This window comes from Notolepis coatsorum (genome assembly GCF_963971535.1).
Source record: "Notolepis coatsorum genome assembly, chromosome: 17".
NCBI lineage: Eukaryota > Metazoa > Chordata > Actinopteri > Aulopiformes > Paralepididae > Notolepis > Notolepis coatsorum.
This window is the reverse complement of record NC_140181.1, coordinates 77,562,280-77,582,103: the sequence shown is the minus strand read 5'-3', so window position 1 is coordinate 77,582,103 and position 19,824 is coordinate 77,562,280. Positions and strand designations below refer to the sequence as shown.

Genomic DNA, 19,824 nt, shown 5'->3' with positions numbered 1-19,824 from the left:
TGTCTGTGATTGGAGTGGAGTGAGAGGCGGAGTCACGGAGTTGGAGAGAAGAAGTGGGGACAGAATGGGTTGGAGAGTGATAGGCAACCTTCGGAACGAAGAAGCCACCTAATGATGATGACACATGGTACCACTACCTGATCAAACATCCACGTAAGATTAGATAAGATAAGCTCCTATCGGTTCGATATGATATAATTAACGTTAGCATAGCATGTAGCTACTATTTGTCTGGTTTAGCGTAGCAACAACAGACAGGAAGTTGACTTCGAGAATCAGGAGTTCAGCGGGAAATCTCCCATCATGCACCATGTTCTGTACTACCTGGGTTCTAGCAAGGAAGCTATAAAATAAGGAAGGGTCATCACGTGAACGCAGATTGGTGCTGAAAGTGTTGAAACTTTCAGTTCGGTCGACATTGAGTTGAATGGGATCATCATCTCGATTTATGACATTTAAACAGGTTATATTACCTTGGACTTCAGAATCATCAGCAATCTGTTGCTTTGTTAACTAGCTAACATTTGATGTATATTTCCTTAAATAGCTGGTATATTTAGAATTTTAATACATGCTTCAATAGAACTGGCAATAGAGTCTGACGCCAAGCAGAGCATAGAACGCTGGTATTCTGACGCAATGACCCTTCCTTCTTTTATAGTTTCCCTGGGTTCTAGTGGCCATGGCTCAGGACAGTCAGAAAAGAAGAGAGCAAAAGAGATAAATGAAGAGAGGAGATGGGCGGATGTTTAAAAGAGGGAGATGCAAGACCTTTTGGGCCTCGGCCGCAGCTCGTACTGAGCAGCATGTGGTGAAGTGCCCCCTGCTGGGTGTTTACTGCAGTAACACCCTCTCTGTCCCTCCGGCCCTGATCCCCGACACATGTACGACTCAGCAAAGCCTTTCAATAGCCTTACAAAAGCTTTTCATTGACAGAGCAGGCAGCTGTCCGGGGGGACGGAAGAGAGAGAGCGAGAGAAAAGCAGAGAAGAGGGGGATGAGAGAGGAGAGGAGAGACAGATGGGGACAGGGATAAAAGAACAGGGGAAAGATCTTTTCACTGCCACTCTGTTAAGGCTTTTATTCTGGAGGAAAAGGACCATGTCTCAAGGCATTCTTTACAGTAGGTGATGTTGTGAAGTTAGGCTTAAGGGGCGCAGCCACAATCTAGTTCTTGGGTTTTCTGCCAGAACCCGACTGGGCCGGCGTTTAGTTGAGCTAAATGCCCCTAGGCTTGGATCGGCTCGGGTTAGACCAGGAGCGTCCACAGCCTCTGAAAGACGAGTCATGTCGGCCGAGGTCGCAGAGGATCCCACGGGTCTCAGAGGGTTAAGGCGTCTCTTTGTCTCGTCTCACGCCACTCACTTGTGCTCGTCGTTGAGGATGTGCACCTTGAAGAGACGAGGCGCCAAGAGGGCGGGGTCTGTATCCGGGGGCACCGCCTCGGGGGGTGGGACCCACATGTTGAACTCTGCCAGCCAGTTCTGTAACGTGTTCACCTGGGGAGAGGGAGGGAGAGTGTTCGTCAGTTGACTAGCCTGAGGTATAACGCAGGCCTTTCACAGAATGCTTAGAATCCCCATTGGTCCACCATGTTGGAAGAAACAACGGTTGCTATGTGCAAATCAATGGTTGCTATGTGTGTTGGTATTTGAGAAATATATCAACAAAAATGCAATAATCTGGTGTTTATTACTGGATCTTGTAATCAAGGCCAAGTGGAACAGTAACATCATGCTTTTCCAGTGTTTTACCTACCGGTAGTCTACCACCTTTTTAAGTGGTTACCAATGGTTACATTCAGCCATGTTGGAAGAAAGAGGACTATACAAGAACTCAATTACTGATGTAATTACTAAAGCAGATTATGAATACAGGACTGGAAAACGTATAATTTGATTTATAAATATATATATATATATACTGTATATATAAAACAAAGAACATTTTCTTTCTTGGATACCATTCATGCACTAGTCTCTTATCACATGTTGTTATGACTCATTAACTGTCCCATTCAAGTGTTAAGTGCAGCACTGATTGGCGGCCGTTCCATTGTGGGCTTGCGACACCCAATGAGAGGCTCTACAAATGAGTGAATGCGTCAGAACAGTATTTCTGTATTTTTTTCCTTCTCTAATTTTTTTTTATCTTTTCAAAGGTTTACTCACCAAATGGATGCCAATTGGACTGCATTTATATAGCGATTTTATCCAAAGAGCTTTACAACTTATGCCTCACATTCACCCATTCACTCACACATTTAAACACAGATGGTGGAGGCAGCCATGCAAGGTGCCAAGCATCAGTAGTCATCAGGAGCAGTGTCTCGCTCGAGGACACACTGCCGTGAGGAGCCGGAATCTAACCAGGAACCTTCAGATTACCAGACGACCGCTCTACCTCCTGAGCCACTGTCACCAAATAACTAATCTGTTCATTCACGCATTCGGTCATAACACATGAAGCTATCATAATAATTCATTATTGGCATCTGTTTTTGTACAAGTCCATTATTGGTGATCTCCCACCCTACATCACCTCGTTGCTGGATTGGAGCTCTGGACCTTATCATACTCTCTCTGGTGGTTGACCTTTACACTTAAGGTTCCTAGAGTTCGCACTGAATTAGGAAAATCTGCTTTTACAGTAGCTTCTGTGCCCCAGAAACATGGAACGTCTTGCGATGCACTTTAAAACTCAATTCATTAGCATCTATTGGTCAGTTTAAATCTTTAATAGCAAACCACTTCACCAGTCTGCAGTTGTTTCGAATCATTTTAAATGTTTAATTGATTTACTTTGTTTCTATATCGTTATAAAATTTTTCTTTGTATTTAACATGACTTGTATTTCTCGACGTCATTGTAAACGAGAGTTCGCTCTCAGTGATCCTTCCAGTGATCCTAGTCAGATTGAATAAAAAATATATAAAAAATAAATAAATAAAGATTGAACGAATTAGCCCTTTCACCGCCGCACTACCAAAACGGTTAACCCTTACACTGCGGCGACAGTACACAGAAGGTTAACCCCCCCCCCTGGACTCAGACTCACGGGGACGATAGTGAGCACGGCGTGCCCCCCCCCCCCCCCCCCCCCCCGGACTCAGACTCACGGGGACGATGGTGAGCACGGCGTGCCCCCCCCCCCCCCCCCCCGGACTCAGACTCACGGGGACAATGGTGAGCACGGTGCCCCCCCCCCCCCACCCCGCCGGACTCAGACTCACGGGGACGATGGTGAGCACGGTGTGCCCCCCCCCCCCCCCCGGACTCAGACTCACGGGGACGATAGTGAGCACGGTGTGCGCCTGTGTGTTCCTCAGCAGCACGTCGATGAAGGCGATGACCTGCAGCGTCTTGCCCAGCCCCATGCTATGGGCCAGGATGCAGCCGAAGCCACTGCTGCTGCTGAAGCGCTCCACGGACTCCACCAGGTTGTCGTACAGGAAGCGGATACCACCGATCTGGGGGGGGGGGGGGGGGGGGGCAAAAAACAAGAGGCAACATCATTCATTTGTTCGTAGTTTTGTACAAGTATGTAAAATATATATATATATATATTTTTTATCCACTTTTTCTCCTTATTTTCTATTTTTCTCCCATCCCAATTTCCCCTCCGGTACACGAGGAGGCAGCCTGTCACATCTTTTCACCTGCCGGCGTGGACTCTCATTGGCGAGGTGTAACGTGTGGGAAGCTCACACTACCCCCGCCATTTCCTGTCTCTGCTGTGCAGGCGCCCTAACCAACCTGTAGGAGTCGCTGTCCACCCATCGACTTCCACCCGCTGACTCTGCCAATTGAGCCAGTATGACGGCCGGCCCAAGCCGGAGGCAACACCGACAGCCGGATTTGAACCCGGTGTCTCTTGCGTTGGTGACGAGCCACCCAGCCGCCCGCAAAATATTTATTTTAAAGAAACACGCCAACTTTATGGGAAATGCACTTACCGTCTTCTCCGGAGTCGGACAAGAAGATGGACGCCGATTTCCTTCCTGTGTGTTCAGTAGAAAGCTTAGCACAAATTAATGGAAGCGGATACGGACCACTAGCGTAGCTTAAAACTCCGGGAGAGGTGTTTTTGGCCAACAGCTAGGCTAGCTGGTCCATTCATTTGTGCTAAGCTAGGCTAGCTTGTGGCCCGGATAGCTTTCAACTGAACGCACAGAGAGGAAATTGGTATCCATCTTCTTCTGGAGAAGATGTTAGCGTCTTCCTTTAAGAGCATTTTGATACAATTACAGTAGTCAAAGTTATCGACATTAAAGTTAATATCCACACTAAGATTAATATAGATAGGTTTCAGTGGAATGTCCACTGCAAGACAACACCTTCAAATACAGTCCCAACTAGCTGTGTGTAAGAACAAAACACAAGAGAGAAACCTTTTCTCAATCTAGAAGTCACAAATAATATCGTCTCGGCAAGTCAATGAGTTCAATCGACTAGTTTATGGCTTTTTCCATCACCAACAGTCAGTCAAGATGTAACTTTCTCCTTTAACAACTACCTGTAAATCAGCTACAGATGCAGCTCTCAGGCCTCTGAGCTCTGCTCTGCTACTGCAGTAATCAGGCACCATTAACCTGGCAGTGCTGTTCACGAGGCGTTAACGATACTGTGCCCTTGCAGTAGCGGTAAGTGCTGGATCTGTAGTAGTCGGTTCTAGAATGCAAGGTTTGCGTTTTGTTATTGTTAATGTCAAATTGAAACCACTTGTACCTGGTGGGGCTTGACGGCCTTCGCCAGCTGGGGAGACAGGAAGATGTCCCCCTCCGTGTCGGGGTGGTTGATGTTGACCAGGACTCTGCCCCGGCTGTCCGCTCGGTTGTAGGCGTCGTTGGCGTGAGCGCCGCTGCGTTCGCTGTCCTCCTCCTCGTCCTCGTTGGTCGACCCGGTGCCGATGTGGGTGAAGGAGTCGTCCTCGCCTGAGCTAAGATCTATCACATCTGAGGAGAGGAGGGAGGGAGAGAAGGAGGAAGCAGGGAGGTGGAGAGGAGGGAGGGAGGGAGAGAAGGAGGAAGCAGGGAGGTGGGAGAGGAGGGAGGGATGGAGAGAAGGAGGAAGCAGGGAGGAGTAGAGAAGGGAGGGAGAGAAGGGATGGAGAGGAGGGAGAGAAGGAGGAAGCAGGGAGGAGTAGAGAGAAGGGTGTGAGAGAAGGGATGGAGAGGAGGGAGAGAAGGAGGAAGCAGGGAGGGAGAGAAGGAGGAAGCAGGGAGGAGTAGAGAAGGGAGGGAGAGAAGGAGGAAGCAGGGACGAGTATAGAGAAGGGAGGGAGAGAAGGAGGAAGCAGGGAGGGAGAGAAGGAGGAAGTAGGGAGAGTAGAGAAAAGGGATGGAGAGAAGGGACAGAGAGGAGGGATGCAGAGAAGGAGGAAGCAGGGAGGGAGAGAAGGGATGGAGAAGGGGGGTGATAAGGAGGAAGGAGTAGAGAGAAGGGATGAAGAGAAGCAGGAAGGAGTAGAGATAATGGATGGAGAGAAGCAGGGAGGAGTAGAGAGAATGGATGGAGAGAAGCAGGGAGGAGTAGAGAGAAAGGATGGAGAGAAGCAGGGAGAAGAAAGGAGGAGTAGGGGAGAGGAATAGACAGGAAGCATACGGAGGACGAGAAGACATGGGAGATGAAGAGGAGGGAGGAAAAGGAGAGGAATGAGAGGGGGATGGTGGAAGGAGGATAAGAGTTAGGATGAAATAAGAAGGTAAGAAAAGGGGTTGGAGGAGAAAACACATGTTTGATGTACATTTTCTACTGTGAAGATATACAGTAATAAAAAAGGTTACTTAGCATTTCTATGTACAGTATACGTTTTCGCACAGCATAACGCTTTGAATTCACTGGCCTACTTGGCGCCGCACATCTCATTCCAACATGTGTGGGTCAGTGCAGCATGTGCCTTGTAGGCTGATGTACGTGTCACTGTTGTGTGATTGTGATGTACTACACTTGGCAAACAAAGGGGATTCTGATTCCGACAACCCAACACGAACGGCTTCAGGCACCGATACCGCCTTCGCTCAGTTATGCGGGTTTGCGTAACTGTACTATCGGGTGACGGAGCCACTGAAAAGGTCAACGAAAAAAAAAAAAAAGGTAAACGTCCTCTTTTCAATAACAGATCCTTCTGACAAAGAACCATATAAATCTTTGACACGAGTGATGTTATCAGATGTCATTATCTTAACACATTCGTGGCCAACCACGTATATATATGTGTTTCGGATCCAACGCTTGAGGGCCAACCACGTATATATACGTGGTAAGGTTGTTTTGGCTTTTATTCCATCCTACTCAATGTCACCGAGCGGCACTGCAGATTTACCCTACTTTTGGAATTCGGAAAAGTGCATTACCGGCCAGATCCTCGTAGGGGCGCTGTCTCGATAATGCAGTGGTCCCTGTTACAGACCGGTGTTTTTTTTTTATTTTTATCATGGGTGGACTTTTTTGTTAGCCTAAAGCTATGCCTCTAGCACAGGGGTGGGCAATTATTTTTCCCGGGGGGCCGAATGAGCAACTGAAAATATGTTGGGGGGCCGGGCCAAAATTCCAAACTCAATTATGCATAATCTACATTTTATTTCTATATAAAAAGCAGTAAATGGCATTGTTTTGACCCCTGGTAAGAGTGTATGTTATTATTTGACAATTAAAATGTGAGGTTAGCTTTCAAAAATATCATTTATTCAAATATAATTGATTTCCAAAATGATTTCCAAAATGTGAAACATTAATAACAAAGGGCATTTTGAGTTTCATATACTATTAAAACAAGGATTTTCTTAGCTTTCTAAAGACATCACATCATCTTATAGAAAAAATAAACAAGACATGTCACTGAACTGTGTAAAGAAAAGTGTCCCAGTTTTGTAGCCTTTTTTACTTTACATGCCTATATTAAACATTTAATGTTTTCAGAACTGTGCAAAAAAAAGAAAAAAATATATCAAGTGTCCCATTTCACTTGTTATATTTCCACATTTTAGTGTTCTTCAGCTCTTTTTTTTCATTCAGTGTGAGAAATCCAGTCTCTGTTGAGCTTTAACAAGTCCATCAAAGTCAGGTTGCATGTCTGAGGTGGAGATGCGAAGCACAGCTGCCAGATGTTCATCAGTGAGAGAGGATCTGTACCTGGACTTGGTAAACGTCATGACTGAGAATGTCTGTTCACATATGTAGGTGGATCCAAAGAGAACCAACATCTTCTGAGCATGTCTCCTAAGCGTATATTGTGCGTGTGAACGTTGACATGAAAAAAAAAAGTAAAAAAAAAAAAAAAAAAAAATATTAAAAAAAAATATTTATTTTATTTTATTTTTATTATCATGTAATCTTTCGCGGGCCGGTCAGAATCATCCCGCGGGACGTATCCGGCCCGCGGGCCGTACAATGCCCAGGTCTGCTCTAGCATGTAGCCTGGAATACTTTTTGGGATGCTGAATTCAGTATGCAGTAAAGGAATATAGCATCAGCCAATGGACATATCGATCTACCAGATGGCAATCGATAACTGGGAAATCCTGTTTGGGATCCAACCGGCCCACAGTAAGAGCTTTTTCACGTAAATTACAGCCCGATCGGGCCTCGTTCTCATAGCCAACCACCCGGTCAGCGTATGAGGCTAATGCCGTTATTGGTAATCAATAATCAGAAACAACGTCCCCCGCCCCCCCCTCCCCCCTTTCATGCATTCATGGTGGACCATGATACCGATAATATGCACTTGGAGTTTTAGCTCTAGCTTGTGTATAGCCGAAACATCATTCGATTTAACGTTATTAGCTTAGCGCTCTGTATCTCGCCTTCCAGGAAATACCCCAGAACATTGCGGTATATAGTTCATATTCACAACGTTATAAAATTGGAATGTATTGATGAAAAAAAAAATTCTTTAAGGCATATTGAAGGGACGGTTTATAGTGTCAATTGACAATGACAATGGACAGATAGCAATAATATAAAGTATAGATTTAGCTCTACAAACAGAATCACGCACAATGAAATGTTGTTATGATAAGCTGGCCGTATAGTGAAATTAGACGGATCCCAGTGGCCGCGAAAGTGTTAAAGCTCTGTGTATTCATTATGTAAAAGACAGTAGTGTGTACTTTTTTATTTGATTAAGTTACTTTAGCGGCAAAAAAATTTAAATACTGAAGAAGCAGTGGCATAAAACGCATCCTTCTCTTCACTGTTTGCTAAATATTGTATGATAGATGACTACTACCATACTCACACCTGTAGTGTACCACTGTAAACATTATACTACAATTCAGTACACACATCTGATTAGCACTACACTCCGTAGTACTTGTATATTTTGTACAGTTTAACCTCCTGTACATTGGATATTGCTGTTGCACTTCACTGCTACTGTACATTTGCACTCTGGTTTGCACCTCTTTTCGTTGTACTGTACTTGTGCTGTATAATGACAATACATTTTCATCTAATCTTTTTATTTTTTATTATTATCTTTATTAGCATTTTTCAGCTTTTTCTGGCCACGCAGGACCGATAGGAGAGAACGGGAGAGGTAGTGAAGACATGCGGCAAATGGTCGCCGGGACTGGGAAACGAACCCGGGACGACCGCTTCGCGACTCAGCGCGCTATATGGTGTGCTACTGGAGCACCCCCATTTTCATCTAATCTAATGAATACAAATAAAAGTAACTAAAACAGGTCTATGAGTGGGGAGCTCCAGTAGCTCACCGCGTACCTCGGACGCTATTTCGGCGTCGGGGACAACCGTGCGCGTCACGGATCTGGGGTACACGAGTTCGACTCCCGGACTCGCCGTATTTTCTCAAGAGTGTCTTTCCCCCGATCTATACCCCATTCAACCTGTTTCTGTCGGTCATGCTTGACCAGAAAAAGCGATAAACGCTAAAAGAACCAGCTGACTGGTCAAAGTTTAAAAAAAAAAAAACAGGTCTATGAGTTATTAAGTGTGGTTTATTGGGTTATCTTTCCTGTAATTCACCACCACTTAAAATAACTGTAATTAGGACGCTAAGACTCACATTAAACACACTTGATCCTTTTCAAGAAGTGTCTGGACTCCTTTTGTTTGTCTAAAGGCTTAGCATTTCTATTTTGTTTGTTATTTTAGGTTTGTAAGAGATTTTATGTATGATATTGTGAGGAAGGGGCAGGACTTGATAAGCATTTGCTTCCTTCTGCTCCTGTTCAAACTCATTTGTTTATCATTTAATGAAGAATGTAAGATTCCATTTAAAAAAAAAATCTTTAGTTCATCCTTTTTATTGTGTTTTTTATATGGTTGATTGTTCGAGATAAACTCAACTCAACTCAACTAAAGGCTTCAACCACTGACCACGTGTTCCTGAATGTATAGAATAGGTTTGGAGTTGGTTCCATGGGTTCCAGAGTCAAGGGGACAATGAACCAGGCGCGGGCCAGGGTTCGAAACATGGCAAAAAGCCCATATCTCGTTGATACGGAGATAGCCTTGGAATATTTACCCTGTACTTTCCTCACGCAAAACAATCTGCTTACGTCACAAGCTGGAGGTGTCTGACCCGACTGTGAGGAGCAGGCCACGTCAGAACATGTTTGCCGAGTACACCGTATGCAGAATGGTGAAATCCATATCTAAAGCCAACCGACGTCAACAAGTGATGAAGTTACACAAGCGCACTCTGCTTTCTAGAGTACAGAGAGGGGAGGGGGGGAGTTTATGAGTGACGGAAAGAGAAAAGAGAGAAAGAGGAAGAAATAGAGAGAGCGACAGAGGGAGAGAGAGAGGGAGAAAGAAAGACAGAGGAGGAAATAGAGAGCGATAGAGAAAGGGAGGAAGAGAGAGAGAAAGAAAGAAAAAAAGAGAGAGAAAGCTTATATAACAGTGGTGAATGGCTGGTTATACAAGTAGGATTAAAGAGGAGGGGGAGACTAGTTATGTAACCCCAACTAGAAATGTCACTGTGCCAGGCTGTGTGTGTGCCTCTGGTTTGTGAACCTGTTTGTCGGCGAGAGAACAAAAAGGAGGGACAATATAGGTCTGGCGTGTGTGTGTGTGTGTGTGTGTGTGTGTGTGAGCGACTGAGCGTGCGTGTCTCCTGCACCAGGATTAACCAGGCTGTTGCTCTATAGACCCACTTTCATTTGACCCAGACACTCTTCTCCTCTCCTATCCCCTTCTCCCTCTCCTCTCTTCTCTTCTCCAACTCTCCTCTCTTCTCCTCCACCTATCCCCTCCTTTCCTTCATTCTATTGTCTCTAATTGTCTCTCTGTCTTGCAGCCCAATACATTCAAATTCTAATTTGTGTTGTGACGTGTATGAGGATATTGCTATTGCTTGGTAATAAAGTACAATGTGTTTGTGTTTGAAGAAAATGTTTTTAGTGTGACGTGAGGAGATTGCTGGGCTGTAAAGTACTCTGTGTGTGTTTGTGTGTGTGTGCGTCTGTAGATAATAGGGAACAGGACGTGATGTACCGAGGAGGGGGTTTAATGTATTCTTCTGCTGATGGCAGCTAATCTCACTAAACCGGAGGACACAACACACACGTATGAAGTCCAAAACACACATTGAATTTCAAATGTCTGCCACCAAATGTCTTTTTTGGATTTAAAAACACACACGCACACACTTTTAGCAGGGAGGAAGTTTAGTAGTTTCAATGCGAGGCCAGGGTCAAAGTAACATTTGAAATGGCCCCTCCTTCTGAACTAGCATACCTATGTAATAAGTGTGATAATTCTAAAAGTTCTAAAATAATATTTTAATATATATCATCTAAAGATGACTCATTTTACTTGATGCCATCATGTAAAAAAAACACATCTGAAGCTAAAAAAGTATACTCATGACATTAACATTAACATCCTACAATAAGCAACTCACAATTTGTAAGTCGCTTTGGATAAAAGCTAAATTAAATGTGCTACAATGTGTTACATTAACACACCCTTCCTGGACTATATATTTGCACATATACTCAAAACTGTGAGCATCTGAACATATTTCTTTGCACAATTGCACTAGGGCTGTCTTAAATACTTCGAAGCTTCGTTCGATGGGCATGGGATTCGAATATGAAAATAAAATTCGATTATTAACACATTGGTCGCCAACAACGTCATAATTCGTTATTGCCCGCCATGCGTTGAACGCCAATAATGTGATAATTCGTTGTTGGGATCAATATTTCATTTTTTCGCCATGGCATTCATAATTCATCCAGCCTCCCTGCGGGACTGCAGCTGCACCCCGTCTGATATTGCAACGCCTCAACACCGCCGCCTGGTGGATGATCGGGCGATTTACGCCAAACCGGAAGTGGCGCTGGTGCAGAGATTTCCCCCCCCCCCCTCCAGTCTCATCGGCGAAGGGTAAGAGGAATCTAACGTTATTTTCAGCTTGATTGTCCATTTCTTTGTTTGCAATCCATCTGATCAATGTATCAACCCATACTAAATAAAGCAGTTACTGACGATCAAGGAATTATAAACGACCCCCCACCCTTTCCTTCACGCATGATGAAGCATAATGTATACCGATCATATACATTTGAATTTTTTAATATAGCGTGTATAGGAAAGAAACGCCAATCGATAATCTATCATATGCTTCAGGGCCTATAACTCGCGTTTTTGGAATTACAGCAGAAAATCTTAAATACTTATATTCTCGACGGTATTAACACAACAATGTATGAATGAAAAAATATAACGTTCCCACATCCGGAATGATAGATACCCGATGTTGAATGGGCCATAGTAATGTCAATATAGCTATAATATTTAAAAGGTTATAGCCCTGCAAAGAAGGTAAACATCTCCATAGGCTCACAGCGGTGGCAGACTGGACCCAATGATGGGTACAATGCACGGCGCCCAATGTGTTAAAAAAAAGAAAATATATATATCTGCCTCTCTTTGTTAACTACAACAAGCAATGCTGTTTGTTATTTAAGATGAGGTCGGACTCGGCACTGACAGATTTGTGTTCATTGTGCTGCTTTTATAAAGCCTCAAATGATGGCTTACAATATTTCATGAAAGCAAAGTGTTTTGTTTGTCTAAGATTTAAAAAGGTTTAAACTTTACAGCACTGACAAAGTTGAACAAAGTGCTGTACAAGTACCACAACATAAAAAAAAGAAAAAAAAAAAGAATTTAAAAATGATTATATATTTTTTTGGAATTCGAATCTCGGCCCCGAAGCTTCGAATTCCAAAAAAAAATATTCGAAGGTCAGCCCTAAACTGCACTGTATTTATATAACATTTTGTGTATATAAATGGCTGGTAAATGGCTGCATTTTTTTTTTTATCCACTTTTTTCTTTTCTATTTTTCTCCCATCCCAATTACCCGCTGTGCCAATTCTCCCTTCCCCTGTCTTGAACGTTGCTCGCATATGCCCTCCACTGGCCGGTTGTAGGGAGGATAGAGGCCTTGCATCACGTGTCCCCTCCGATACACGAGGAGGCAGCCTGTCACATCTTTTCACCTGCCAGCGCGGACTCTCATTGGCAAGGTGTAACGTGTGGGAGGCTCACACTACCCCACGCCATTTCCTGTCTCTGCTGTGCAGGCGTCCCAAACCGACCTGTGGGAGTCGCTGTCCACAACGTCCAGATTACCACCCATCGACTTCCACCCGCTGACTCTGCCAATTGAGTTAGTATGACGACTGGCCCAAGCCGGAGGCAACGCCGACAGCCGGAGTCGAACCCGGTGTCTCTTGCGTTGGTGACTAGCACAGTGTCCGCTGCGCCCCCCAGCCGCCGTAAATGGCTGCATTTCTATAGTGCTTTTATCCAAGGCGCTTTGACACACATTTACACACAGACGGCGGAGGCGACCATGGAAGGTGCCGACCTGCTCATTGGGAGCAATTAGGGGTTAAGTGTCAAGGACACTTCGGAGCGGGAATCGAACCGGGAACATGAGCCATGGTCGCCCCGTGTATATACCCTACTACAATCCTGCACAACAGCCCTGTCCTATATTATATTATATTGTATTTTTCTATTCTAATTTAGTTTATATATTCCATTAAAATTGTATTCTACTTTAATTCTCGGTTAATGTTGATGCACCAAACGACCAAGACAGATTCCTTGTATCTGCAAGCTTACTCGATCAATAAAGACATTGCTGATTCCGATTCTAAATGTAAATGAATTAAAACATCATTGTACTGGATCTTTGAAGTTAACAAGGCCGAATATGTTTTCTTGGCCGCTAGGCAGACGAAACCAATTTAAAACCCAGTGTATCATTTCATAAAAACCCACGGCTGCTTCTCCTAATCTTTGGAAAGCCGGAACACAAAAGAGCTGACATTTTGAAGTCAGATAATGTCTGTGAGTTATTGGAACGGAGCATTAAAAGGAGAACGCCAACCATTTCAAGAATTCACATAATGTTCTCCCTGTGTGCCGGGGGACCATCAAGAGTATTTGTGAACGAGCACTACCCCCCCCCCCATGTGCTCCACCATATCTCTCTCTCTCAAAAAGCTACTCTTGAATGCCGGCGAGCGATAAGATTCCAGCGCCAGCTAACGCCACGTCGACCGCTGAAGGATTCATGTCAATGAAAAACCTTGTCAAAACCTTGTCAAATGAAAACCTTGTAAAAAGCCACTCCAGAGGGTCACACTTAGTGCTCCTCAAAGCGTCCTAAGAACGAGGTCTACTTACGCAAGGCCTCTTCCAGCCGCACGAGAAAGCCCAGGAAATAAAACCGGACACTCTAGTCATAAATAAACGATGCAGTGTCGTGGTCCTATCACCTTACATGCCCCTACAGCAGTGATCTGACACACTGGCCCACTTACACAACCAAAGGTCAAACGGCATCTGGGCATTCTCATGCTAGGGAGAAGGAGGGCATGGGGAGTCCCAGGATGGGGAGGGGGGGCATTACCGTTTGATAAAAACACAATATTATTACCATTCTACTTCCTGTTCATAGACACTCTTTTACTGCTCAAAACTAAAGCAAGTTGCATCATAAATGGTAAATAAATCATGAGTACATTAAATCCATTATATTTTAAGATCCTGGCTTGTGCGTGGGCGTGTGTGTGCATAGTACAGATGTTAAGGACATCATTTGAGTAAACGGCAGAGATAAGGGTCTTGCTGAGTTTTTGACAGTGTGCTTGTGTGTGTGCGTGTGTGCGTGTGTGTGCATGTCTTTTCTCACCTACATTGCATACGTATGTGTCATATCAGAGGCAGGATGTTAGCTTTGCTGTCTGTCACTGGCTTCGCGTTTATGTGTTGACATGAATACATGAATAGTCTTGTGTGTCCCTTTTCTCGCCTACATTGCATACGTATCATAGCGTGTCATAGTGGAGGTAGGAGTGTTAGCTTTGCTGTATGTCATCTGCTTTGTGTGTATGTGTCGCCATGAATACATTCGTTTTGTGTGTGTGTTTTCGCCTCACTAGTCTAAGTGTGTGTGTGTGTGTGTGTGTGCATATCACATATTTGTGTACGTGTTACAGTGGATATATAAGCCCTGCCATGTTTGTGTAGGTGTGTATGTGAGGGCCTCACTTGCTATACCAGCCATCTGAAAGCCTCACACAGTGTGTGTGTGTGTGTGTGTGTGTGTGTGTGTGTGTGTGTGTGGCTTTCAGATGGCTGGTTCACTATCTGCTACCACTAGGGATGGGTACCGTTCACATTTGAACTGATACGGTACCGGTACCTGTGAATCGATACCGGTACCCAACGGTACCTTTTTTCTGTACTTTAGTCTCTAAAAATGTAATCTACCTACCTCAGTTGTGAACAAAAAAATCAAAACTTCAAATAACCACTTTCGACCGTTTTCGGCTTGCCATTGCCCCGACTGCTTTGTTGTTGAATCAAGTCAAATCCTAAGTATGCGTATAATGTGCGTGTGAACGTTGACATGACAAGAAAAAAGTAAAAAAATAAATAAATAAAAAGTACCGACAACGGTATCTCATGTGAATCGATACTTGGTAGTACCGACGTGTTTCGGTAAGTACCTTTAAAAGTACCGAATTCGGTACCCATCCCTAGCTACCACTGCAGGTACACAGTGTTGAAGAGATGTTGCTTTTTCCAGAGTTAAAGTGTTGTGTTCATTCATAGTTCAAGACAGTAGAGTTAAAGTGTTGTGTTCATTCATAGTTCAAGACAGTAGAGTTAAAGTGTTGTGTTCATTCATAGTTCAAGATAGTAGAGTTACAGTGTTGTGTTCAATCATAGTTCAAGACAGTAGAGTTTGATTACTTTCTTGTGATAGATCACATTCACACTCCCTGGTGATTTGGATTGACCGCAAATACATGAGCTGTCCAAAGAATTTTCAAACAAGAGTTATATGGTTCTTCAGTGCAAGGGTTAAATTATTGTGCCTAATTATGCTGTATGTTTCAACCTGGTTGCCAGTTGGGCACATATAGCCGACAGGTACCTTAACCCTTTCACAACCACACTACAGAAGGTTAACCCTTTACAGGTTAACCTTCTGTAGTGTGGTTGTGAAAGGGTTAACCATTTGTCGTGTGGCAGTGAAATGGTTAACCTTCTGTATTGTCACAGTGAAAGGGTTAACCATTTGTCGTGTGGCAGTGAAATGGTTAACCTTCTGTATTGTCGCAGTGAAAGGGTTAACCATTTGGTAGTGTTGTGAAGGATCAGATTAAACCGAATATGTATATTTATTTATATATATATATTTAATTGTATTTGTATATCGTTTGATATCCCCTGTATATTCCTTGTACAATATGCATTGAATATCCCCGTTTCTACTAAACAGCCCATAAATAGTTTCATTCTACCATTGGACTAGAACCTGGCGCCAGGTTGCCATACCCCTAGGTTCAAGTTCAATCGTGCCGCCTAACATGTCGAGGCAGCCCCCGGTTCCGCGCAGTAATATGCCGGGCGAAATACGTGTGGTACTATTTGTTCATAGCGCATATATATATGACGCTCGTAAAGTAGAACTTTCCTTTTAGTCCAGTTCTTTACCCTCCAACAGAGTGACAGACGCAAAAGCCTCCCCACGAAGCACGTGCGGTGTAGTAGGGCCTACTTGGCCCAGAATAGGCATTGAGATATCGTGTAGATTAATAGTTGAATGGTCATAGTTTGGCACCATACCGTCGAGTTGGACGTATTCTATTAAGCTAATAATAGTCTATTTATGTATGGTGCATCGTTCGGTTCGAGTTCTACAGTTATCAGTACCCCCATCGTTCCTGACGTTATCTGGACGCTTATCCAGGCTGGTCAGACCCCTAGTGGTGATTGCATCCGAGGAGCTCCGGGTCAAGAGCGACTGGACCTGTATATTGGATTACTCTACCCGACGACGGCGAGCCTTCCACGGCTCTTGGATTATGCTTTATGTGCTTTGATTATTCCATGGATAAAGGCCAACACTGTCGAGTGTTGGAATTACCCCCCGGAGAGGACTACAGGTGAGGCGGCGCTCTACACGTGAGGTCGCACCACGTCTCTCCGTTGTGGACCGGCAGATACCGTTCCACAGAGGGTCCAGCTGTGTTCGTCTACGGCCCGAGGTTCTGTGGGCACTGGGTCTAAGACTTTGGATTCTCCCAAGACACCGTCGGCCAGATGGGATACCGCCAGCGACTTCTCTAACCCCCCCCTCCTACTGTCTTACCACCAGCGGGACCCCCCCCCCCTTAGTGTATCCAGCTATAATTATTTAAGTACTATCGCTATCGTTTCCTAAATATTCCAGGTTGTATACTTACTCCCTGCGCAACCAGAGATTGGACATTCAATGTTGATTTACCTACGAATACTCATTTGCCATAAAAGTGCATACTTAACATTTCAAATCATAAATGTAATTAAGTGAATATTGTGTACACCCTTTGCTGTATTAAATATTCGATTTGGTCCATTTGTGTTGGTTCGTTTCATCAGGTGGGAAAGTGTTCATCATACTTATATCTTGTACTGGGTGGCCAGAAGTTAAAGTACATGAGGTAGTGGTATTAAATATCATATCTAACAATACAGTCAGGGAATTGTACCCCTCAGCTACAGGTAGTGTGGCAGTGAAAGGGTTCATATCTGACGGTGAATACAGTGGAAAGTAGATGGATAAATGATGCAGGTATGTCGAGTGTGTTGGTATCTCACCTGCTTTGCATCTGCGTGTGTCGGTGGAGCTGGGTGCGATAGCCTTGCTACCCTCCTCCTCCTCCTCGCTGGCGTTGGGACTGCTGGAGTCCAGGCAGATCACTTCCTGTCTGGCTAACGTCACTTCCTGTCGTGATGCTGCCGCCGCCGACACAGGCTGAGACGCATCGCCTGAACGAAAGAGAGAGAGAGACAGACAGACAGAGAGAGACAGAGAGAGGGGGAGAGAGAGGGTTGAGGGAGGAGGTAAGACAAATATTAATGTTAGCTGCAGCATAATATAACTTTGTGAGATGAAACAGATACTTTGGTTTCAATCGATAAATAGAGAGAGAGAGAGTGTATGTGTCTCAATAGGATTACGTATGTGCATGCGTGTATGTATATATGTGTGTATGTGTCTATACGTGTTTGTGTGCGTGTGTCTATACGTGTGTCTATACATGTGTGTGTGTCTATATGTGTGTTTATATGTGTGTGTGTGTGTCTATACGTGTTTTTATGTGTGTGTGTGTCTATACGTGTTTATATGTGTGTGTTTATACGTGTGTTTATATGTGTGTGTGTTTATTATATGTGTGTAGGGCTGTCCCCGACTAAGGATTTGTATAGTCGACTTGTAGTCACCAAAATGTGCCGAGTCAACTAAATCGACTATGAAAAAAACATAAGAAAAGTATAATTATATAATTTGTATAATTATTATTATTATTTTTATCATTCCATTTGGGCTGTGGGGGTGCTTAATGTCTGAAGGAGTCGACGGAAGGCTTCTTGTCCTCTGCAAAAGCATGCAATTGGTCCACTGATGGATACATCTTGATATTTGTCTAGTCTAGTGTGTTCATTAGATGGGTGAAATCCTCTTTCAGTGCCTCTGTGCGTTTTCTTAGGCAGTTAGCCTCTGGTATGCGTGCCATTAGCGTTAGCCATGCTTCTAGGCCTCTTTTCCTTTGGAAAGAATGATAAAAAAAAATAAAAATAATAATAATATATATTTTTTTGCATTCGACTAAGAGGTTGGCAGTCGACTACGGCTCCTTTCGATCGATTAGTAGACTATTCGACTAATAGGGGTCAGCCCTAACTTACAGTATAGTTAGTGTGGGTGACTATTGTAATCTATACTATATATTTATTTATTTATTATTTATTCCGCCGATTTTTGTCCAGTAACTCCTGCCAGAGCTTTCACACCACACACAAGTAAGGTATCAAAACGACCGGCTTGGTCCAACTCGAGTTGCTATTACTTTTTGGAAAGTTTCACCGCACCGTTTGGCTACAAATCGACTTTAAACAGGAACTTTTGGTCCATAAGGAATGAATGGCAGAATTCTAGAACATTTGTGATGTCACAGTATGATGTCATAATAGAACATTCTAGAAAATGTGTGATGTCACAGTATGATGTCATAATAGAACATTCTAGACCATTTGTGATGTCATAGTATGATGTCATAATATAACATTCTAGAACATTTGTGATGTCACAGTATGATGCCATAATAGAACATTCTAGACCATTTGTGATGTCACAGTATGATGTCATAATAGAACATTCTAGAACATTTGTGATGTCACAGTATGATGTCATAATAGCACATTCTAGAACATTTGTGTGTCACAGTATTATGTAATAGAACATTCTAGAACATTTGTGATGTCACAGTATGATGTCATAATAGACCATTCTAGACCATTTGTGATGTCACAGTATGATGTCATAATAGAACATTCTAGAACATTTGTGATGTCACAGTATGTCATAATAGACCATTCTAGAACATTTGTGTGTCACAGTATTATGTAATAGAACATTCTAGAACATTTGTGATGTCAAAGTATGATGTCATAATAGAGGATCACCCACACTTTCCCCGCGCGGAATTGTCTAGTATCTTTTTACTAACCAAGTTACCCTGAACCAAGCTAACCTGAACCAAGTTAAACTTACCTGAAATAGGCGCTGTAGCCACACAGGATGTTCTTGTGGGCGTAAAACTCAGTGCTGTTGACTTTAAAATATCCACATCACAGAACCTTCCCTCCAGACGCAGTTCATTAAGGATTGTAAAGGACATTGTTTCCTTTTCCATGTGGGGATTTTTAAATTGTATCTACAGTATATATTCAAGCTTACAGACAAGTAGCCGGAAACAACAAGTGAGCTCTTCACTTGTCTTCTGAGGTCTGAGACCTTCTGAGAGAATTGTTGAATAGATACACAAATGTTCTAGAATGTTTGATTGTGACATCATACTGTGACTAGGGCTGTCCCCGACTAAGGATTTGGATAGTCGACTTTGATTGGCCAAAATTTGCCGATAGTCGACTATGAAAAAGAATATATTGAAGGAAAAGAGATTTTTTTAATAGTTTTTTTTTTTATTCCATTTGGGCTATGGGGGTGCTTAATGTCTGAAGGAGTCGACAGAAGGCTTCTTGTCCTCTGCAAAAGCATGCAATTGGTCCACTGATGGATACATCTTGATATTCGTCTAGTCTAGTGTGTTCATTAGATGGGTGAAATCCTCTTTCAGTGCCTCTGTGCGTTTTCTTAAACAGTTAGCCTCTGGTATGCGTGCCATTAGCGTTAGCCATGCTTCTAGGCCTCTTTTCCTTTGGAAAGGATAAAAAAAAATTAAAATAAGAATAAAAAAAGTAATTGAATATT

The 19,824-nt window shown here is 43.4% G+C and overlaps 1 protein-coding gene across 1 annotated transcript in view; it reads right to left on the bottom strand.

The window, feature by feature from the left end:
• Positions 1–19,824, bottom strand: part of LOC311244091 (helicase ARIP4-like) — a gene marked incomplete at its 3' end in the record, with an annotated part of 91,153 nt that overhangs the window by 31,944 nt on the left and 39,385 nt on the right. The window contains 4 exon segments of the mRNA XM_084333502.1: positions 1,366–1,499; positions 3,287–3,469; positions 4,728–4,954; positions 17,148–17,318. Coding sequence (XP_084189628.1) covers positions 1,366–1,499; positions 3,287–3,469; positions 4,728–4,954; positions 17,148–17,318 — 715 coding nt within the window.